The sequence below is a fragment of the Hyposmocoma kahamanoa genome, unplaced genomic scaffold, assembly GCF_003589595.1.
Source record: "Hyposmocoma kahamanoa isolate Upper Pololo Valley unplaced genomic scaffold, ASM358959v1 62, whole genome shotgun sequence".
Classification (NCBI taxonomy): domain Eukaryota; kingdom Metazoa; phylum Arthropoda; class Insecta; order Lepidoptera; family Cosmopterigidae; genus Hyposmocoma; species Hyposmocoma kahamanoa.
In genome coordinates, this window is record NW_020653850.1 from 14,252,367 (window position 1) to 14,277,304 (window position 24,938).

Genomic DNA, 24,938 nt, shown 5'->3' on the forward strand with positions numbered 1-24,938 from the left:
AGGAGCGGTATTCTGTAATGGCTATCATTATGATTCGGTATGGCTCTGATAGCGAAAGTCGTCTGTTGCCGTATCGACAACTTACCGATTATGCTATTCTGTAAGTCCACCATAACGAAAATCGTTGCTGCAACTGACGCGTACCGACAGCGATGTGAGGTCAGCGTTTCATCATCGAAAAAAAGACGAATTGGGAACATCCCGACGGTAGGCTATGTTTCTCGACCAATCACGATCGAGCGTTCAAATAGTTATTTACAAATACTCTTATCTATGGTTATTTAGTTTGTGCCTTTGACTGTGGTTTAATTTTTTTCCAGCCTTTAAGGTTTGTGCAATGTTTGTGACATTCAAGGGAAACGTACTGTTATGATATAATCTCAGTACAGAGTACTAAAAATACCGACCTCAAAAGTACGTGGAATTACGTCTACTTGCTAAGTTTTATTGAAATATCTCCTAGTTCCCCACCATACAGGACTTGACACTGGAGATAATAAAAATCGGTTGTCACTACTCAATGTATATTGAGCGAAAAACGCCTTGAATTGGAGAAATAGCAAAATCAATCATTAAAGTAATTGCTTCTAAATTAAAGTTAGGCGCTATTTATAAAAATGCTTCCGTGGCCGAACGGTTACCGTGCCGGACTGCCACGCAGAGGTCCCAGGTTTGATTCCCGGGCCGGGAGAAATATTTATACGGCCTACATTTATTTCTCTCGTGAGTTTGGGTGTAATTTGTGGTTGTCTATGTGTGTGTCCATAGCACCCGCGACACAGGATTTCCCTAGTGCGAGGCTATGTTGAGTGTGTGCGTTATTATTATTATTATTATTATTATAAAAATGAATCTTCATGCGTGAACAGCCACCCTTCGAGGCGGATGATTTTCTTCAAAATGAAATGGTACCACTATGGAAGTACCCCCTTTCCAACAAAAAAGAATCATGAAAATCGGTTCACAAATACCGGAGTTATCACGTAACATACATACAAAAAAGAACATACAGTCGAATTGAGAACCTCCTCCTTTTTTGAAGTCGGTTAAAAATAATGCATCACGACAAATAAGCAAATTGCAGTTATGTAAATATTTCCTTTATTTTTCACCTTAACGTCTACAATCGCGACATAAATAAGCATAGATTTAGTATAGGCACCTATATTCTAAATCTATGTAAACAAGTGATTACAACACACAGACAAGAACAAGTCACTTTCAATTACAAAACATTTTGTGAGTGAATTTTTTCTACTTATGCGATCAAAACACAAATATCTAACAGTGAAATGTAAGAAGAAAGTGCGTCGTTAAGAATACCGACGTAAACAGGGTGCTCTCGAAGAGCCGATAAAAAATATCGAATCTTAACGAAACTTAACGCACGTATCGAACCGAGTTGTCGTTATGATCGGTTAAAGTAGTGTACAGGATAGCATTTGTCGACAAAATCGATACCGTCGGTAAAACCGCATAACGAATATCGAATAGCGAGTCTCAACGATTACAGAATACCGCTCCAGGGGAGTAACAACGGATCAATGCGATTAACGTGTCGATAGATCGTAACGAGGTATAGTCTATATATGAGGGCCTTAATAATATTTGCCTTCTACATCTGCCTTTACATTGTTTAGTAATATTAGGTAAACTATGGTTTAGTCTTAATATCAATAAAATTAATCTTGTAAATAAGTTTTTCATCTTTACAGATACAACATCTAAAAGCAGTAATAACATTGCAAGAAAAAATAAAAACAAATGTAAACAAGTAAGTGACTCCATATATACTTTACATTCCTTGCGTCTAACTCAATACATAGATTACGTACTTATAGGGCATAAAGCCAATAAAGTTGACTCAAAGTTACTGACTGAGCACTTGCTTGTAAAGCTAAAGCTTGCATTGGAGTAATACTTCAAATCCATGAGTACGGTGGGTGTTTATCCTCTCGTTTTTCGCAGTCTATTAATATCTATACTAACTTTAGGTCGACACTTAAATGTTAAACTTTTTTCCACAGAATGACTGACATAAAAGAACTACTAAGATCAATGAAAGCCGAAAAGGAATCATTATTAACCGATAGAGAAAAAGGCACAACTGGCGATGCCAGTGTCCTCCAAGAATTCAATTTACGACGATTGAATCGCGAAATGAATCAACTGTGCAACGAATACGAGACTTTCGTTTCGCAAAATAATAGCATTGAAGATAAACTGACGCAGCTGGAATCTAATCCACCGAGGTAAGTGTAATTTTTGCGCAACTTGAATGAACCTATTGTTATTGATTAACTCAAATTTAAATAACCAATCAGAAATTAAAATTTCAATTAGGCACTCGATTTTGTTTTTTTATAATCGAAAAGGATTATTGAACAGCATTATTTAGAACCAAAGGAAAATATAGTGATGGACATGTAATGAACCTTCGTATGCAGGACCCCGATTCAGAACTCTTCCATATTTTCATTGAATCGTTCGATCGTATATCGTCCTCGAATCGAAGGGCGCCCTAAGAGCGATTCAGAACATTCGAGTTAACGTTCGATTCGGATTCGAATACGATATCGTTATCCAACAGCGTTTACGGAGTTAGTCGGTGAAATAGATTACAAGAAAAATGAAAATCCTTTTATATACATTTTTAAGACTTTGAGGCATTTATATTAAATTATATTAGTCTTGCATTAAAATAAATTAATAAAATTGAACAAAATCCAGACATAATTTAAAATAATAAGAGATTTCCATACTACATTCTTGCTTTGTAAACAATAGGACGTTCGGTAACTTTTATTCGATAACTATGTTCTGAATAATGTTTGTAGCCTTTGCCGGTCGAGAAGTTCGAGTAATCGTACGGGTGTGACGTCATTACGGTTCGGTTTCGAATACGATAGTTTGACGTTCGGTTTGAGTGTTGTGAATAAAAATGAAAAGTAAGTTCAAACGTGCAAGCGTCCTCCCCGATGTTATATACACATACGATGTGGTATACACACTTTCTTTTGTTACAGCACAGAGTTATCACCATTTAGAGCGATCTATTTAAATATTTTTACTTTTGTACGAAAATAAAAATTTATGAATTATTAAAAGCCGTAGAATGAAAGGTGTTATTTGTGGTGTTAGTAATATAGTCTTGCGAAATTTATAAGTATTTTACAGAGAATCCCGCATGATATGTTCTTTATCAAGTTTCTGCCTATTGTCAACACGGCTTAGTACAGTTTAGGTATTTTTTTTTTGTTCAGTTCAGTGTATCTGTCAGTTCGTGACAGACAAATCCTGGACTGGCATTTCGCCAACCTAGAGTTCGCGAACGCCACGCCGCTGGGTAACCTGTCGCTGAAGCATTGGGACCAGGACGACGACTTCGAATTCACTGGGAATCATCTGACAGGTACTTTTATTTTATGTCGAGCTATATACTGCCGTCCGCTAACAAAATCCTTTTTTAGAGATATCATAAAAAAAACATAACCCAGTTTTAGAATATTGAAATTGTTTAATGATACTTCAGCATCGTTTTTATTATTTTATATTATGTTATATTTTTTTATTATTATAAAATATTATATTATTACGCATCGTTAGGGTAGGTTCCGATAAGTCGCCCCCCCGAAGGGGTTCCCGCCTTGTCGTGGCGGGGGGGCTCTAGTAGCCGTGGTCGATTTCATCCCACGGTGAAGCTAAGAGGAACCCATGGGGCCGGCCGATGGTGGTAGGCTGGCCCGAGGAGGAGGGCGTTCCGCGCGGGGCTCGTCTGGTCAGCGGGACCGCGCGGATGCGCGAGGAGGAGAGTCGCGGGGAACAGACGTGTCGGTGTGTCGTTGCCGCTCGTCCTATCCTCCGCGGCCGTACGTGGGCGGTTGGCCCGTGGTGGGCGCTCCAAGGCACTCTCTTCGGAGAGTCCGCGCGGAAGCGCGTTAGGTGTTTGCGGCGGAGCCTGCCATCAGATCCGCCGCGGGGGCTGGGGGAGCAGCCACTGAATTTCACAGTTGAGTGGATGCTGTCCTGGCCCCCTATGGCCCCTGGGTAGCGGACTCGGGGGAGTTCGTTGCCCAGCATAAAGGGGCCCGGGATGGAAGGCTCGTCTGGTGTTCGGCGAGCCTTACATTCGGAGTCGGGGGACCGATGTGTCTCCCTTCTCGGGGAGGGGCTGCGCAAGGCGCGGCCAGACGGTGGTGGGGGCGCGGACGAGTGCAACAGCGTACTCGTACCCCCACCTACAGCGGAGAGGAGGAACACTCCGGGGGTTTAGTGCGGTTGCTGCTCCCCTTCAGGGTTCAGCCTAGTCCCACATAACCCCGGCTCTGCCCCCTCGGGGCAAAAAAAAAAGGTTCCGATAAGTCGAACACGTTAACTAATTTTAACTGTTTTTAAAATATAATTTTGTGCTTTATTTTTTTTTAATTTTTTTTTATTTATTTGATATATTTATTTACTTTATTTGACCATTTGTCACTTAGTCGCGTTTTAATTAGTAGACGGTAGTATATTAAACGTGACAACATTGTGACGTCATCGATTAAGTTTTAAGACTTAGAGATTTGTTCGCGCCTGTGTCAAGGTAGACGGCGCTTAGGTTAATTTCAACGTCATTTCCTTTAGCATTTGTATTGCTATCCTTTTTAACCTGCCGCAGTGGAAAAATTTCCGAATTGAAAAAAAAAAATTTGTCAGAAAAATAAGTATTTCTCCCATTGACTTACAAATAAATGGACGACGGGTCTAATACAAAAACCACGAAAAAAATGTCCCAAGTCAACCTATTTAAACGCAGTGACATGTAAAGGAATATGAAAAAGCTAAAACGTTGAATTTAAATTGTAATGTCATCGCAGTACTGTCTAATTTTGCTTGCTTCGCTGTCAGTCGAACAAACGAAGACTAAAGCGTGAATGACGCTCTGTATATGATTTTAACGCCCTATAAGTTCGGACACTTTTTAGCGCGGACCTGACGTCCATATAATTGTTAAGTCAATGGTTTCTCGGGATATTTTTCCAATATTTTTTCTTTATTCTTCCAAATTTGGCGTTGACATTTGTCAAAAGTTGAAGTTACTAAACGATAATCTCGACACAGAATACTAAAAAAAACCGATCTCAAAAGTACGTGGAACTCCACGATTTCCGTTCACGGTTACCGGAAAGTGCGCAAACTTGACACAGGAGATAATAAAAATCGTTTCTCACTGCTCTAAGTGTATTGAGAGAGAAAAACGCCTTGAATTGGAGAATAGCAAAATCAACCATTAAAATAATTGCTTCTTATAATAAAATGTAGGCGCTATTTATAATAATAATAATAACAACACACACACTCAACATAGCCCCGCACTAGGGAATCTCTGTGTCGCGGGTGCCATGGACAACCACAAATTACACCCAAACTCACGAGAGAAATAAATGTAGGCCATACAAATATTTCTCCCGGCCTGGTCGAACTTGGGACCTCTGCGTGGCAGTCCGGCAGTTATACACTATATTTAGAACTACGTTTATGAAAAATTCAAAGAGGAAACTTACTTTAAAGTTATTCGTTTTAATTCAACATACTTACTTAGATAATGAAATCCGGCTATTCTTGTTAAAATGTATATGAATAAAAATTGATCTTTTTATTGACCCGTAGAGGTGGATGATTTTCGTCAAAATTAAATAGGACCACTATGGAGGTACCCTCTTTCCAACAAAAAAAAAATGAAAATCGGTTCACAAATACCGGAGTTATCGCGTAACATAGGGGGAAGTCCCCTAACGCCGGACAGCACCTAGCGTCGGACACTTGTATTATCTTGACATGTCGCAACGCGTTCGATCAAAAAACAGTTGAAAGGGGTGCGGGGGAACGTAACGATACTGGATCGGGAAACGCCGTTTGCCAGTGACGCACGAGATCGAGGTAGGAGCGGGCGATTGTAGCTTTTGGCGGGAACACACTGCGTCACGTAAAATCAAAGTGAGTATTACTGCTATGTTTTTGTGTTTAAGTATTTATGGTAATTGTTATTATATGTAGTGTTTCATAAGTATTCGAAGTTTCTGAAAATTATTGTAAATTTTTTTAAAGTTTTGCTATGAAATACGTAATTCTGAAAATTCTTTGTCCCCTAGTACCGGACACAAAGTAGTCCCTTAACGTCGGACAGTAAACACATGTGTTTTTTCGTAAAAATTCATATGTTTTGTAATAATTATTGTATCTTGTTTTAGACGATAGAAGAACAGAGGGAAATTGAAATGGAAGAGACGAATAAGAAAGGAAAATGGGATCAAAATAGTTTACAAACTGCGATAGACAAGGTTTTGTCTAAACAAATGAGTTTGAGAGAGGCTTCGTTGCGCTACAACGTTCCAAAAAGCACTCTACATGATAGAACATCGTTATTGAACCGTGGACAAGAAGTGACGTTACTGCCAAAAATCGGTAGATTCACCAACACCTTCTCACCCGAGTACGAAGCTGTTTTAGTGGAACATGTAAAGGACTTATCTAATAGATGTATGCCGCTAATGAGAAAGGAGTTTCTGAAGTTAGCTTTCGACTTGGCTGAAGCTTTGAAGATCCCTCACCGATTTAACAAAGAGAAAGGTGCTGCAGGTAAGCACTTTTACTACGATTTCATGCAAAGACATCCTGACATATCGTTGAGAACACCGGAGTCGACGAGCATGATGCGTGCTATAGGGTTTAACAAACCACAAGTGGATCTTTTTTATGACAACCTGGAAAGAATGATGACACAATATAAATTTGCACCCTCTAGCATTTACAACTGTGATGAAACTGGTATCAGCTGTGTGCAAAAACATCATAAGGTTCTTGCTCGGAAAGCTGCTCGTCAAGTAGGAAAGCTCGCTTCTGCTGAGAGGGGCAAAAATATAACAGTTTTGTTCTGCATGAGTGCCAATGGCCACTTCATACCGCCATTTTTTGTCTTTCCCAGACAGAGGATGAATGATCGGCTCATGATTAATGCTCCAGCTGAAAGCGTAGGCGTGGCCCAGCCAAAAGGCTGGATGAATAAAGATTTTTTCCTTCAATGGCTGCAGCTATTCATTAAACATTCACGCCCGACAAAAGAGAGCCCTGTGCTCATTCTACTGGATGGACATTGTAGCCACAAGACACTAGAGGTCATCAATTTTTGCCGACAAAACCACATTCATTTGATAAGCTCACCACCGCACACCACTCACAAACTGCAACCACTGGACAGAACATTTATGAAGCCATTTAAAGATGCCTATAACCAACAATGCGACATGTGGATGAGAGCAAATCCTGGATCTCGAATAACCGACTACGATATTACCGGTCTGGTGAATGAAGCGTTCACAAAAGTCGCTCGGCTGGATATTGCGGTATCTGGGTTCAAATGCACCGGAATTCTTCCATTTAACAGAAATATATTTTCTGATCTGGATTATTTGCCTGCAGATATGACCAACATTCCACTTAAAGAACCAGGAACTACCTCAAACGCACCAGGTTGTAGCAGAGAAATAACTGTGTCTTCCACTGCTTTTGCTAATAGTTCATCTTCGACGTACGATGCCGAATTGCACAACAATTTGGTTTCAGAAGAACCCGAAGAACCTAATGCAGAATCAGCAACAAGCAAACCAATCAGCAGTTCAAAGCCATTGGCTACACTTGATCCAGATATTGTCCAAATTGTCCATAATTTATCGCCATTGCCAGATGCTACCAAAAAACGTTCAGTTACTCGGAAAAGAAAAGGTGAAAAAAGTGAAATCTTAACTTCATCGCCATACAAAATTGCTGTTGAAGAAAAAGAGAATGAAAAAGCCCTTAATGACAAAAAGAAAGAAATAGGAAGAAAGTTCAGAACAGCGACAAGAAATAAAGGGAAACAGACTAAAGGAGTAAAGGCCAAAGGAAATAGTGGAGACAAAGCAAAGAAAAAGGAACCATTAACTCAAACGTCTAACATAGGAACAACTTGTGTAGTTTGCTTAGAGGACCACGACGAAGACTGGATACAGTGCTCCAGCTGCCGTGGGTGGGCTCATGAAGTATGTGCAGACATCCCTGAATGTTCAGAAAACTACATATGCGATCGATGCACGATGTTTTAAAGATGTCCGGCGCTGGGGGTTTGAAGTTAAGACTGTCCGGTACTAGGTGCCAGTTGCAGTTACAGTCATTTTTGTTACTAAAGTTTCATTTAAATTTTTAAATCTGTTTATAGAGAGGTTCTATTTTAGTTGATTTATTTTGATTTTAAATTTTGTTGAGATAGTTAATTAATTAACAAAGTTACATTTCCAGAACCAGTTTTTTATTTAATGTCTGAAAACCTTAAGTGTCCGCCACTAAGGGACTTCCCCTACAAAAAAAGAAAACAACATGCAGTCGAATTGAGAACCTCCTCCTTTCCTCCTCCTTTTTTTTGAAGTCGGTTAAAAAAGATGCAGCCATTTTAAAAAGGTTTTTTTCGTTTTTGTGAAATCTTTTTCAATCTCGTTTTTCTACATATGTGGCTTTCAGCCATTGACCTACCAATTCAGCTATACAAGTTTATTTTATAATTCACGTTAAATAAAAATTCAAAAGATATTTATAATATGCCTTCGTAAATATATTTTTTTAATTTTTCAAATTTTTCCAATTTTTCGGGAATATTTCCGGATAAAATTCCACTTTTTGAATTTTTTCGGAATATTACCCAACAATGCTCTGCTGCAACTGAACTACTATTTGTAATTGGGACGTAGGAACGTAACGTGCCGCCTTGGACCACCCATCGACCCTCGTTTAGCTCTGTGGATTCACCGCCATATTTAAAGACTTAACGCATTCAGTCCAATTTCGCCGGGTGTGAAATACCGCTTGTGTTTTACTGTGTTGTACTTAAACACTGTTCGGATAAATCAAGCGATCATCATCGTAACTGAGAGTCTCCTCTGACTGCCAACGGAACCGCCACGCGTCCCACCGCATTTTTCGGAGACTTTTAATTAGGACGTCTGCTGGAAGTTGAAGACGAGCGCTGCTAAGGACGTGAATTCCAGCAGAACTCACACTCTACCAGTCTCACGCTCACTCAATCCAACTGGAGCTGACCATTACTGTGGCACCCAACGTGGGGCACATGACACGTGGTCGTTCACGGCTAAACAGAAGTTACGGCAATTATGTTTCAGCCAATCATTTAGTATTTAACGGTGAAGCTTGAAATTACTAGGTACACAAAAAACCCTGCAACAATACTGATTGTTACAGTACATTGAAACAAATGAGGAAACATCTCGCGAAGAAAAGAATCCAGAGGTCAACACACCATGTGGTCCGATGACACGGGTTTTATATTTTGTAGGGGGTTCGGAGACCCAAAATTACGGCATCGGGCTATTCCTCATTTCTTTATAAAAGAACACATTGGGGAACCATGCCCCCAATGGGATAAATAATAGAAGATGCTACAAGATTTGGAACCTCTCGAGTCAACGTATAGTACAGAAATTGTCATATCGAGGGGGCGATTGGTAGGTCGAAATTGCTTCCCGTACATTCTATTCTAGTCTGTCACGAAATGCCATGTGGTTCACAAATTAGAAAGATGATGTAGTTTAGTATGTAAACAAGAGATAGTAGTGCAAAAAAAGAGTTAGTAGTACAAGTGCTTGTCTATTCTTATGGAATGATGTGAAACGTTTAGTTTACGCGGAGGATAAGAGTGTCGAAGTTTCTGTTTTAAAAGTTGTGGAGTCTAATGTTAAAACGAAACTCACGTGCAAATCTCTGTGGAGCTATATACTTATAGCAATACATTCATGTAACCTAAAGCTGGTAAGTACCAAATCTAAGTTACAAAAAACTTTTTTCAGTCAACTTTTCTAATTAATGTAAATAAATAGTAAATTAGACAATACTAGTACATAATCATAATTTAAAAAATAGGTAAATAAGCGATCGAGGAAGATTACGTATCGCTCGCTGAAGAGGGTGGCGGGGTCACTGCCCTTGCGTGGTGCACATGACTTTGAGACAATTTTGAAAAACTTTACTATACACAATTAGCCAGAATATTGAACAGAATATTTTTTATATTTTTAGATGATTTAGCATTGTTTCTATTATTAATTTCTAAAATATGGCGAGAATGCAAATCAACACACTGTATAGGGCGATACCATTACACTGTATAGAAAGTATTTGGCAAACTGATTGGCGGCGTTTCACGTGGAAATAATATAGAAAACTTTATAATTTACAGGAAGCTCGAATACAAAAGTAAAATCGAATTTATGAGTCGCAGCACTAGTAATCTGCGTTACCATTACAATAAATTGGTCAGGGTTGGCGGTAGCTATTCACGGTATTGATTTTATAGAAAAATCGTTCACCAACAAGGAGTAAATATGTGAATGGTTTAACTATATAGATTACACCAACACCATTGGGTTTTAAATAATTTACTAATTATTTTTAAATTGTAATGTCAAAGTGACATTTTGTACATAAATGGTGAAAAATACCAAGGGGAGAAGAGAATGTTTTGGTTTGGTTGTGAAATTGATTTGGTTTTGAAGAGAATTACCAAAAAAGCGTGTTACAAACATACGAGCACGAAACCCACCTTTAAGATCAGCGTAGTATAGTTCACTTGTTGAGCACTCCTTTTACCTGCCGATCCGTCCTTCTCCAGAGATTCCTTTCCATACAGTCCACTTTTCTTCTTAAGAGCATCACAATGAACGTACCACCTATCAACCAGCTCGTATGCGGCGCGTACGGTCACATAGCTTGACTGCCGCGCTAATACAACTTTTGCCAGCCCTGCTTCTCCATGTAGCAATGTACATGATTCCACTGCCTTGTTTTTGCTAGTTTGTTTGCCGTCCAATGATCTAAGAAATATTGCATTCCGCGCATTGGGAGTGAATTGTGTGCATTACTATAGTTGACAGAATTGAGATTACGGCAGGTGTAGCAGAAATTAAAAAGTTAAGTCGTGTCTTTTTTTAGACATGACAAAGGCTTTTGATTTTGTTGATCACAGAATACTTTTAGAAAAACTGGAGACCTACGGTGTTCGAGGTAACTCTTTGTCTGTACTTAAGTCCTACCTTAGTGATAGAATTCAATTAACAAGAGTAAATAGAATCTGCAATAAAACAAATACTGAAAAAATATATACATCCAGATCAAATACGCTTATTCATGGTGTCCCTCAAGGAAGTATCTTGGGGCCACTCTTATTTTTAATTTATATTAATGACATAATAAAATCCACACTTTATCCGATGGTACTATTTGCAGATGATTGTACTATACTGTACGAAGACAAATCTAAAATACTTGACAGTCTTAAAGAAGTAGTAGAGTGGCTTAATAATAACAACTTAAGTATAAACCTCAGTAAGACTAAAGTTATGAGCTTTCAACTAAAAAAATCCCCCTTGAACCCATTTACTAATAATAACATTGGCGTTGACATGACCACTGCTACTAAATTTCTAGGCTTGTATATAGACAGTAACATGAAATGGCAATCCCAAATAGAATTTATATGTAAGAAGGTGAATCAGTTCTCATACGCGTTATTTATGTTAAGGAAGAAAGCTAGCCTCGAGGTGGTTCTAACAGCATATCACGGTTTCATAGCTTCAAAATTGCGCTACGGAATAATTTTCTGGGGTAATGCTATAAATGTGAAGAGAGTGTTCCTAGCACAAAAGAAGTGTATTAGAGCAATGTGTGGTCTAAAACGAACAGATAGCTGCAGACCTTATTTTAAGAAACATAAATTACTAACGCTAATGTCTCTTTATGTATTTAATACCGCAGTTTTCATCAGACGCAATCCAAACTTCTTTAATTGTGTTAAGAGTGCCCGTAGGAATAATAAACTTGACAGCGTAGGTGGCAGATCTGCCCTCCTATGTAATAGTATTATTGCAATGAGTGCCAAGATTTATAATAAATTACCATCTGACATAAGGAACATTAAGGACATTGTAACATTTAAAAGAAATCTATTTGAATACCTTGTTAATGAAACATTTTACTCTATAAACGAATATTTCGGTAATAATTAAGTAATTTGACATTAAATAAAATTGAGTAATAATTAAGTAAATAAATAATAATTAAGTAAAATAACCATGTTCATCATCCACTTATGTAGTTCGTATGCCTGAAGGTGCAACATAGAGGGTCGCTATAACTTATTTAATACCATGTATTTCAATGTACTGTATCCTATGTTGACGAATAAATGCATTTGATTTGATTTGATTTGATTTGTATAGTCTGCCTTTTTAAAGGAGAGTGAGGGTCGTATTCCAGAACTCTACTCAATGCTCAAGTCAGGATTTGAGCAGACTTGAGTATGATTTCAAGCACTGGAAATACGATCCTAATGGCAAGACTTCAGTATGATTTCTAGTGCTTTGAATCATACTCAAGTCCTGATTTGAGCATTGAGTAGAGTTCTAGAATACGACCCTGATTGGAGTAAAATGACATTTGTAGGGTTGCCAGTTTTTATAAAATTTTAAATAGTTATGTAGTTCTTATCGATAGTTTTATCGATAGATTGTGAAAGAAGATAAAATTATGCCAAAAATTACTGAATTGTGAATGTTACGACGTTCTATTGATTACTAATTACGTTATTGCCTTCTTTATATTTATTATGACAGTTTGCTTACTAGTATCGAGATCAATTTTTATTCATATACATTTTAACAAGAATAGCCGGTTTTATTATCTAAGTAAGTATATTGAATTAAAATGAGCTAAGATAAGTTTCCTCTTTGTATTTTTCATAAACGTAGTTCTAAATATAGTGTATAACTGCCTCCGTGCCGAACAGTTACCATGCCGGATTGCCACGCAGATATCCCTTTTTTTTTTAGTTCGATTACCGGGCTGGGAGAAATATTTGTATCGCCTACATTTATTTCTCTCGTGAGTTTTGTTTTTTTTTTGGACTGAATTTGTGATAGTCTATATGTGTCCACGACACCCGCGATACAGGATTTCCCTAGTGCGGGGCTATGTTGAGTGTGTGCGTTATTATTATTATTATGTATATGCATGTACAGGTGTATGAACTTACAAAACTTGACAATTCAAATGAACTTGTGCTCAGTTGTTGGATGAATAATGCGTCGCGAGGATGATTGAAATGAAACAAGGTTTGCTATTTATTCCATAAGCGTGACCAATATTCAATTCATAGTCGATAGAATATTTATCGATTGCAATCACTAGCCGCTCGCAAGCGGGCAAACTTTTGCGCAATGAACTGTCATTTTACTCCGTCTTCAAAAAAGACAAGATTATAATATATTTTATATTAAATATAAATAGCATTATTTGCTTCGGTACACGTTTGGAGATAACGATACCTATGATCCAGTTGGTGTAATAAGTTCGATCTACATTCGCCGTAAAAAGCAAATCTTTGTGTCTTATCGATTAAAACGTTTATAGGTTTAATTTTTTTGTTTCTCTCGTCACGTTAGTCCAGAAATATTTAGTACCATCTATCGTGGGAAATAGGTTAATCATAATTGCAGTCATCAATCACTAAGCAATATCACAGCGGCGACACTGTTGATCGATATCGTGGAAAACGGAGCCATCGAGCCGTGTTTCTTATACTTAATATAAATACTTAATCGTCTGATGTTAGTTACATTTAATCTACTAGCCTTAATCGAATGATGTAAAGGTAGAATATACATTATACTACTTGCGACTATCTATCAGTATTGAATACCTAATGGCCCTATGATTTGCCGATGTCGTCAGATTTGCGGGCGGCGCAGGACCGTGAGAATTGGCGCAATAAAGGAAAGGCCCATACCCGGCCTCAAATCTTCGATGAATTCGAGGAGATAGCATTTCACAGGTGCTGGGAGGTTTTTAGTGCGCATAGTCGTTCCCTGATCCCTCCCGTTTGAGCACCTGTTTATGCCATAGTGGGGTTTTAAACCGGTATTAGTCTGGCATAACCCCCCTGCTGTCCCCGCTACGAAAGGATTTCTCCACGAAGAAAAGGCTGAAATTGATGATCGAATGCCTGCATAACTAACTTTCACATATACCTATTTGTGTAGAAATAGCTGAGTTTTGGTAACTATTAACAATTAACTTTTTAATTAACAATTAATTATAACAAACTAGTGGAGTAATTTCACAAAAAATAATTGAATATCAATTCAATAAAAATTTAATTAACTATTAACAAGATAATTCGGGTAAGTCGAAAACCGTAAGGTTGTAGACCAGTACTTTGCCCCAAAGATGTTACCAACATTTTATAGGTGCCGTTATAAGGAGACAATGAGATCGACGCAGGGCCACGAATAGCTGGCGACAATACGTGCCAAAATAACCTCATGAAGATGGTCGCCGGTCTTCAGCACCGAGAAAATGATTGAGGAAATAATTGAGAAGATATTTATGTGGTACCTACTTATTTAAACAGAATATAATCTCTATTTATATAGAGATTATATTCTGTTTAAATTTTATTCTTATAAAATTAAATTTAAAATTATATTCTGTTGTCCACCAAAAATTACGACCACATTTCAGCTGGTGATTGTAAATCATGATAATAAACAGCTTTAGAAAAAAAAATATTTTCAAAGCTCGTGCACGTAAAGTATTACCTACTTTTGAGCCGTACGGACTTAAGAGATTTAACTTTTTAAAACGAAGTTGTAAGGAGCCAATCCTCATTAAGGATTGCGGTTTGAGAAAATAATTAAATTGAAAATACCTCGGAGATCGAAAGAAAACAGATTCCGGGAAATTTCGGTCAATTCCGCTGGTTAGTCTGGCGTTGCCAGTGCTTAAAAGGCCGTCTATTTATTTTTTGTTAGGGTAATAAAAACTAGAATATTTCATATAGTTATTGGCGGGGCAAAGGATTAAAGTAGAATCCGGAGCGTTGCGTGCATTCCATGTAGTGTATGTTGTCTCCTTGTGATTCAGTATACTACAATTTTTCGTAAAAATAATTTTTTGTTTTTCATACAAATTTCCAAATAACCGCGCATGTTTGTATGGGGAACCAAAGGAATTGTTTTTGCTGAAGGTTTTTTCAATACATAGTACTTATATCATAAACATGATCAGCTGAAATATTATCGCACCTTTGTGTTGCTGTTATTAATACTCGGCTCAGATCATATTATGTGCCTTCCTGAAAAAGTAGGTCAGTGCGGTATTGTCAAAAAAATTCATTTACGCGGTACAAAAGGACGCTTTAGATCGAAGTGTCGCCTCTACTTCGGGCCCGGCCTCTTGGCAATAACTTCAATTAGCCGCGGCACTCGTTAGCGTTTTCTCAACGTTTCCGCGCAATCTCGCGCGATCGATGCCCCATTGTGTCACACAAAAGATGCTACCGAATAGAAATGCTTCCCCTTAAAAGGATTGCTTTGCCGGCGACTGTTATTTGTTCCCACTTAACCGATGGAATTAACCAAAGGGATGTGCCTGCGCTTGCCATGTTTCTTATTTTCCTTTTTTGGTTAACTCAACACAGGTTTCTTAAAACGTATAGTTCTCTGTATTAGTAACAAATGCTTATAGCGACAGTAACTCCAATCCAAAAATATTTTATTCGCTGGGATAGCTTCGATGTCAGATATTGATGGATTCATTGTTTATGGGATCTGGCCCGCAATTTATTTAAGCCGGTCCAATACATTGTGGAACTTAGATGTTTATGAAACACGACAACGGCGGCAGGGTTTCAACATAAGTGGAAAATGATAACAGGGGAGAAGAGCTCCCGTTACTTTATTTGAAAGTTCACCGTTTTGTCCACATATAATTTTCGAGTATCAATTGCGTTTTGCGAACGAGAACCGAGTCAGCCTCCGATCGCGCCCAAGGGCTTGCTCCGTTATGAATGTGGAATTTTCGAGTTAGTGCCCGCTTGTGATCTTTTGCAGGAGGGCGAACCTGTGCCCGGGGCACACGGTTCGTGTCAATAATTACTACCATTTCTCGCTGCGAGTTTCCATCTACTACACTCGATAAATTATCCACTGACTTCTGTAAATTGTCATAATGAGTGTTGCAGAAAATGCAAACCTTGTACTTCACACAAACGCAGGGAGCTGTTGTTAATTATGAAGTATGAATCATACAATTTTGTAGCATAACAAAAGAAGTTGGAATAATAATAGTGTATCCTTTGAAATGCAGCTGGTCGCGTTGCGCGAATTCAATTATTGCAATACACTGTCTGATCAGGATGTACATATCTGTATGGTTTTTTACTTTTTATTCTTGTTTTATGTGGTGTTCATCATGGAATAAAATATAAGGGAAAAGGCGAAACTTGTGTACGTTATTCAGTCAGACTGCGGAGATGTGTATCGCGACATACTCAGACGCCTCTTTTGTGCGGCGGGGAGTGCGTGTGTTGTCGGCCATATTTCTTAGTGTTCGCTTGCCCCGGTGCGCGGTGTTCGCAGCGTGGGTAGTTGAAAAATGACATCTTGATTGTTGCGTTATTCTACTCATGAGAATGTCGGGCCGGAGTCGTCGCGTGCACGGCCATTGTCGAGCCCTTAGGCCGCAAGCCCTACAAATTGAACGATTGTTAACCCGTTCCATGGAACCGCTGCTATCGTGACTTGACACGGGATTATTGTATTTACCAAGATATCGTATTTTGTTAGAATACGGTATTTTATGGAGCGTTTGACGCGAAAGTTTAGAATATTACCCTACTACACTGATGCTACAGTGAACACTTAGTGAGTTATCGGCTATGATTTTGAATAGTGAAGTTTAACTGACATACATTCTTGAGCGTACTTCCATTTGCCGTAAAATAGCGGTATGCGCAAATGCTTTATTTATTCATACTTTAGAAGATATTTAAATTATTTACCATATCCTATGACGTACCACCTTGTGCCTTTACCATTCGTTAATAATTACACATAGCAATAATTTATCGGCTGTGTCTGCGGCTTAGGTGTCCATGCATCATAAATACAAGTAACAAAGCCGAGCCAAGATGAATTATAAGTTGTTTTGCTGTTTACCAACGACAAATGGCATCTGAAACAAGTCCCCGAGGTGGCGTCCGGGGCCAAACGATCGTTTCTAGGCGGGCTCGCGGCGGCAACAAGTTTTTGATAACGCCATGCATGGCGTGAGGCAATAATGAATGTGATACAGCCACGGCCTTCCTCATTTATCACGAGCTCTATGAATAAAATATCTCGACGCGTTGCCTTTGGGATAGCGTCTAGTCGTGCTGGGACGCTTAGCGCTCACAGCGGCGATCACAATCTGCTCTAATAGTGAGGGCTCTCTGGAGAAATTTACACTGTCGGCCCTTGTTGCTTCGTCCGGGCCGATCCTGCTATATGGGATATATCACATCTAAGTATAAGGACCCTAGATGTTGAACCCCTATCGTATCTTCACAATTATTAATTTTATATAAAATTATCTTTATACATTTAATCGAAGAGCTTTACCTCTTGGAGTTTACGGCATTGCAACTCCAATCCTCAACTTTATTACTGACTCATGTCCATTTAGTGTATTTGTGTTGCAGCAGCATATGAAATTACTAAAGTCTTGCATATCTTGCCAATCTTGGTATGAGTTGTATCATAGTGTCCCGGCGTGGTTGCTTGTCTCCTGGTTCACGAGGACATCAATCGCGACGGTGGTTCTACAGGCGGAGGCGTCGGGGGCGTGGATGAATAAGCAATGAACCGACGAATGGCTCTATTAGCCCGGCATTGTTCACCACTGATACCTTGCGTTGCGCAAGCGACACGTATTGTTCGCCTTTCGAAGCTTTCAATGATTACGGTGGCGTCATACAGCTTACGGTGCTTTAGTTTTAAGATGTAGTGCAATTTACATTGATTGAGATTTAAGCAACGAGTGTGAAACTTTGGCCTCTTGCCAGATCTTAAGAATTCATTGTCTCTGTGACCGAATGGTTACCATGCTGGTCTGCCACGCAGACCTCCCGGGTTCGATTTCCGGGCCAGGATAAATATTTGTATGGCCTGCATTTGTTTCTGTCGTGAGTTTGGGTGTAATTTGTGGTTGTCTATGTATGTGTCAGTGGCACCCGCGATACAGGGTTTCCCTAGTGCGGGGCTATGAGTGTGTCCGTTGTTATTATTATTATTGTTTGTTGTCGATGACTTCTAAATATACAAACACGAGACTGCAGCTTTTATTATACACTTGATTAAAGCAAAATGAACGGATCGAAAATTGTATTATAAGAAGAAAGAAAGAAATTTTATTTAAAAACAAGTAAATTATTTTTTTTTTTTTTATTTCCTTGGTGAAATATTATATGGAAAATATAACATAGCTATATTTACTACAACAGTGTGCTTGCTGCCGCTGTACAGGTATAAACGTCAACGTTTGGATTTATGTGTTGTTATTTCCCGGCGCTTTATGTGTCTAATTGACAAGCGTCCGGAAGCCACCAACCATACCATACTAAAGAAGGTGCAATAAACCACAACTCTGTGCTTCCATTTCTATATCCACCAACGATTTTGAAAATATAGAATATTGACATGGACAGCAGAACCGATTCCAATTTATTTGCCCAGGTAAAACTGTAAGACATGAAGTACGTGATACCTTGATTTTTAATAATTGTGCTAATCTTGTTCTGGGGCATTGCTGCATCATTATAACCGGCCCTCTGGGCGACTGGGCTAGTAATATAATTTGCATCGTGTACAGCAGTAGTTTTATTGCGAACAATTGACCATTATCGGAGCGCATTTGCACGCTCGCCCGTCATAGTGTTTAATGTATAGTTCTATCGTGTTTTCTCTTCACTGGTAAAATTTTAATATTTTTCATTTCACGCTTGGGTAAACTGGCAATCTAATCTAGCTCTATTTGTTGTAATTCACAACTGCGTAATTCCGACCACATAAAATATGATAAACGATATGATGAGATTGTACTTTGTTCCGTCTAGCATCGAATTCAATATTGTACAACAGAATAAATTTCAGGGTTGGCTGCAACCGAATACTGATTTCATTTAATTTGAAGTTAATAATCACACCCATCTGAATTGTGATTATTCCACGCTAGTTCAACGCGGGCTTTAACTTTCCTTTCAATGTAAAAGTTGTAATCCTCTTTGTGAACCCTAATTGAATTCACTGTTATGTTAATACTCTGATTTCCCATCTTATTTCGTTAATAGAGGTCTGTGGCGAACCAATTAAAGGAAACGTTTGTGGATTACTCAACTTTCAGTACGCGGATAGTTTGTGGTTGAGTCCACACGGGAAATTAAACGTTTATCTAATCCCTTATGGAAATATAATGTTGAATCGTTCATTGTGATATGAAGGGCGTATGGTATTACATAGGTTACGGGTGTTCGTTTATTGTGTGGTTGAAATATTGAGGGTAATATCCTGGAGATTTGGTTCGAGTTTGGCGGCGCATGGCCACAGACATTTGTGTGCGGTGCATAATTCGCTTTATTGCGCATTTTAGAAGCTTTAACCTCTCCTTCGCCGTGGGCTCGGTTGTCCCTAACAGTGGCGTACTGCGGTTTTATTTACATTGTTGTGATCTGTATTACATTCCGCGTCGTCTTATCTAACCTCTTGAAAAATGTAAAAGATTCATTAGAAGCTCAGACACCTATGGATGGAAAAGTTCCTTTGTTATTAATATTGGCAGAAGACAAATTACACAAAAACATCTTCTTTTTTATAATTTCTTATGAGGGGTGGAAAAAATCAATGGGACACGAAGGGCAACTACCTTAAAGGCTTAAGATATCTAATTTTATTTAAAGAAAAATAAAAGGATATTTCTTTTGAGTAAAATTACATATATTAAGCATTAAAGGTAATTTCCCTGTATGTCCCATTGATTTTTTCCACCTGTATATGAATATTTTGGTTGATTATAGATTTTGATTACACAAAGCTATACTGTATTACACATTAGTTTCAGAGATATGAATGCATCGGGTAGGCATCTGTTCATAGGAGTGTTATGGAGGGTCGTCTCTGTGCGGTCGAGCGCCCGCCGCCGGTCGGCGCAGCGTGAATTGCGGATGCCCATTCCAGTCCCACTAACGCCTATTTGCTTTGTTTTCTTCCCGTTTTGCAACGAAAATATACAATAAAAGTAGACCATACTGTACAAAGGTTTATTTACCACCGCATCGAATTGCAGTGCTCTATTTTAGCCGTATGTGAAGCTAACTAAGTAATATTAAATTCTAAAGCGAAACACAGTAAATACCGACCTTTCCAGTCCTTTATATGAAAGCATTCTTCAGCACAGAAATGAAACTCTTTCACTTAGTTTTTCTTTCCTCCTCTAAAGTGAAGACGCTTTATTAAAAACTGCCTCTACGTTTCAATCTCTACATTTCTCATTATTAAATGTCGTTTCTTTTTCTTAAAGGTATTGTTTTGTCTGGAATGCTGTGGTAGTATATTTTTGTTGTATCTCGAGATGAATTCTGTTTTGGCGGCGTGTTTAGGTCGGACGACTCAGTGAAGAGGAGGGGGATGATTGATGTCGCGTAATTGTTTTAAAACGGGCAATGTATGCATGGACAGAGTGAGGTTCCAGCTGTGTGTTCACAGTTCGCTCGTGCTGAAACGGCCCAGATGTCAGCTGTGAGCGCAAAATGAAACACGTTAGCGCTTCGGCTGACGTCAGTTCCCTTTTTTGTCGCGCCGCCTGTGGAAGGCCATTTATCAACTTTTTATAGAAACGCTTGTTTTAATTTATGCTTACACTAACTTCCGAGCTTGCAGTTATCTCCGACCTCATTTGCAACCGCAGATTTGTTGCTGTTTACTCGGAGCACTGAGAGAGCAAGCTGTTTTCTGCATTTTAAAACTAACTTACATCATACCACAGTAAATTAATGTTTAGTTTGCAATAATTTTGTATATGAACTCACGTTACATACATTAGTATTGCACTGTGCATGACGATTGTATAAGCTAGTAATGGTTTGATTTACACTTATTACCGTTTATTATTGCAGAGATTAATAGGTGTATATGTTATTTACCGCATGCAGTGAATGTTTGTATGGTGGGTGACAAATTTTTGCGCTGTTACAAATGGACGTGATGAACGGTGTTCGGCACATTTTAAAGCTCGCCCAAAGCAATTACATCTGATGCTTGTCTCAACGCACATCTGATAAGAAAAAGAAAAAACAACTTTTGAATTTACTTTAATTAAATGCAGAATTTTTTGCTTCATACTTGCGATCGCGTCGATAACATCGCACTTGGACCGCAAAAAGTCTGATTAATCTTACTTCAAACACTAATTAGAAGTCATTTGAATATGTTGGTAAAGGTTTAAGTTAGACTCCCGGTAGCTGGTCTTTATCAGGAGTTATCGCAATAAAACAAGTCTGTAAGGAATTAAAGTGGAAATGAGAACAGGTGCCCGCTTTGAAGCTCGAAGTTGTCCGTAGTTCTGAGGTTCCAACTTGGCTTGGACACTCCGCAAACCGCTCGCCGCCGCGCAAATTTTCCTCATATATTAACTTTTGCTTGGAGTGAATTTCACTTCAACTGTGTGACCACTGTACTTTTAACTGAAGAAGTTTTAATCCGTTCTCGGAACGGAATTTCCTTTACATTTAAAAACTTTGATTATCTGACCTATTGTTTTGAGCACTACGCTATCTACCTGCGATCAATACATTCTTGTGAAAGTTGTTCAAGTTGTATACGTTGTACAATCTAATAGTCTTTGTTGTGCAAGCGGAATTAAAAAATTAACGATTGAACCATCAGTTTGGTGTAGGCCTCGTCATTCCAGCGTGAGTATCGAAATGCGAGCACTTAGCCACAGCGTAATTCCGGTAAAAGGTTCAGCGGCCGTACTGTCCATTCTCTTCTTAATGTTTATTTAAGTGAAAAAGTTGAACGCTCATTAACCGGATTGGTGGATAATGAAACGCGGACTTAGAATAACGTGTGGCCGTGTGCCGCTATTCCGTGATATTATCGCGCATTATTTTCACGTCTCATTGAAGGTTCGCTTTATTAACTTGTATTTCGAATTCAGGTGTTAAATTTCCGATGTTATAAGCTGATAAACTTGAAGTTTTATATTTTATTTGTAAAAATCGTCATGTGGATGTTGCGCGTGATGCCGATGACAGTAATACGTGGTTCATCGGTGTCCCTGCACTGATTATGGATCGGTATCCGCCATCTAATCCATATTCATACGATAAAAATCATTGATTGGTCGTTTGTTACCATATTTTATTATTTCACGACGTTGGTTTTTCTTTCTCCACAATTATCGTGTTTTAAACTTGTTGACGGTTATTGCAAGTCGTAATATTTATAAACGAAAATATTTGCAAATTTCAATATTGTACTTTTGTTACAAAATATTGTAATAACATAATTTCAAATAACATTGGCATCCAAATGCCTTATTATTTCAAACTGCAATACAAATTCAAGTTTGCCATAAACTTCTGATAGATTACGAGAGTTATGTTTGTCGTAATGTTTATAGCCAATGTTTATATTGTCAAAGGTATTTTTTAAATATGTATAGTGTTTTCATATTTACCTAATTTGTACATAGGTTTAATAACGAGTAATAAAACTTTTCGGCTTAAACTGAATACATAAATTGAATAACAAACCTTTTGATTTACAATTTAATGATATCGCATTTTCCATAATTTGAGCATTTTAGATACGAATTGCCTATTTAAATTGTAAAATGTTTTTAGGATTCCGTCCGACTGTCGAGGGATTGTTGCCTGAGCAAAATATGCCTAAGTTTTACAGCATTACTGTAGATATGCTATTAAAAATAGTAGTATTAACGTAATGGGACGCCTCATTAAGAAGCTTTTTCGTTTGACGCCATTGCTCGGCTCGGTTTTCCGGGCCCATTGAATGCTGCTAGCAGCCGTTGGTTTCCGCGGCGGATGCCTGCACCCTCAGGGCTCTCGCGGTTTTGCATTTCAACACCTCCGATAATGAGATCGTGGACTTATATTTACTGGCCTATACTTTTAGATAAACAATGTCATTCCGTTTTGTTGACATTTTTGGTATCGAACAGGTCCAATTAATTCCTTTCTTTATAACTGCCTAAATAAATGTTATTTCAACCACTATAGCCCAAATAAAAATCAAACATTATTTAAATGAATCGTAAACGTGCCATCGTCTTGCGGCGTTTCTCTAAAATATACAGCAATAAAAGCTCTGTTGAACAATATCCGGATGTGATGCGTTTATTGTCCGTGTTAAGGCAACTCCGCTATATGAAATCTCGACTGGTGTACCTTCATAAACATCTTTGAGAATGTGTCCTCGTCTTGGGACGACAGACAATTAGGTAGGTGCAATAAAATGTTACGCGTCTTCGTTGCCGCTCTCTGTCCCTCACGCTGAACTAAAATCCGATTTAATTTCGACTAATTCGTTTAGGACGAAACTTATTTCTTAATGTGTTTCTATTTCATTGGTACCACATTCAGTTAATGAGTCGGCAGGAAAATCTTTGTTTGGCTGATAAAACTTGTACGATCTTAGTTAAGACGATAAAGGAGAAACAGAGGGGCGTTCGGGTTGGAAGCAACGTGTAACCCATTTGTACTTGTTTATCAGGAAGATAAGTGTCTATATGTATGCGGCACGTCTTTTGCTAGTCGCCACTCATTAGTTCGTAGGAAGATAGAGACGGCTCAAATTCCTCGTTTAATTACTAAACTATCTCCGGCGGAGACTGATTTAACGACGCCATTGTATTCGTATAAAGATATTTTTCCGGTCGACTCTTCTAATCATTTCCATAATAAATGTGAGGCTGCGATCTTATCTTTCACTCGTCATGTTTCACACCTGACGTAGATAATAAAATAAAGTTGTAGTAGGTGTAGAACGATGAAAATGTTGGATTCAAATTCAGATGTATGAATTTGTTTGTTCAAAATAATCTCAGTACAGAGTACTAAAAAAACCGATCTCAAAAGTACGTGGAATTACATATAATTACCAAGTTTTATTGAAATCGGTTTCATCGCAAACCCGGATTCAACCACTATACGGGACTTGACACAGGAGATAATAAAAATCGGTTCTCACTACTCAAAGTATATTGTTTATTGAGTATATATAGTATATTATATATTGAGAGAGAAAAACACCTTGAATTGAAATATTACTCCTTATAATAAAATTTAAGCGCTATTTATAAAAATGAATCTTAATGCGTGAACAGCCACCCTGAGAGTTGGATGATTTTCTTCATACCGCTATGGAGGTACCCTCTTTCCAGCAAAAAAAGAATCATGAAAATCGGTTCACAAATAGTTATCGCATAACATACATACAAAAAAAACCATACAGTCGAATTGAGAACCTCCTCTTTTTTTGAAGTCGGTTAATAATAAAATTCGTAAATTACATTACACGTACTTTTGAAAGTATTTCATGTACAAAACGAACGAAGTTGATGTTATTACTTTGTGAGCAATAAGATTTTTAGACTTAGGATGAAAATCGCTGCACGAAGAAAGGAAATAATAATGGTATTATAAGGGTATTTCACACAAGTGAGTGCGATAAGCGCATTAGTGCAAAGCGCGGGTGGCTCGCGGTAGGAAGTTACGGTCCTCGAATGTACAATGTGCTCTAAGCTCCCGGATGGGTAAATTCATGGAATAAGTGCTTTGCTAGCCGAAATGAACGCGGTTCTTTGAGCCTTATTCGGAAAAAGTGGCCCACTTTCCTTATGACGGAATTACCATGTGAGGGAGTTAGGCGCGGGCATGCGTTATACGATGGAGGTTTTTGGAGTGCTTCTTAAGACGATTTCCCCCAGACGCTCAAGCCATCAAAGCTATTTTTGATATTTTATCG

At 38.4% G+C, this 24,938-nt stretch overlaps 1 protein-coding gene across 1 annotated transcript in view; it reads left to right on the top strand.

Annotated features, from left to right (window-relative positions):
* LOC113229789 (lysine-specific histone demethylase 1A) overlaps positions 1–24,938 on the top strand; it is a 347,041-nt gene that overhangs the window by 10,536 nt on the left and 311,567 nt on the right. Inside the window, exons 8-10 of the mRNA XM_026463470.1 lie at positions 1,716–1,774; positions 2,028–2,252; positions 3,264–3,412. Of these exons, the coding sequence (XP_026319255.1) occupies positions 1,716–1,774; positions 2,028–2,252; positions 3,264–3,412 (433 nt within the window). The remainder of the gene's footprint in view (positions 1–1,715; positions 1,775–2,027; positions 2,253–3,263; positions 3,413–24,938) is intronic.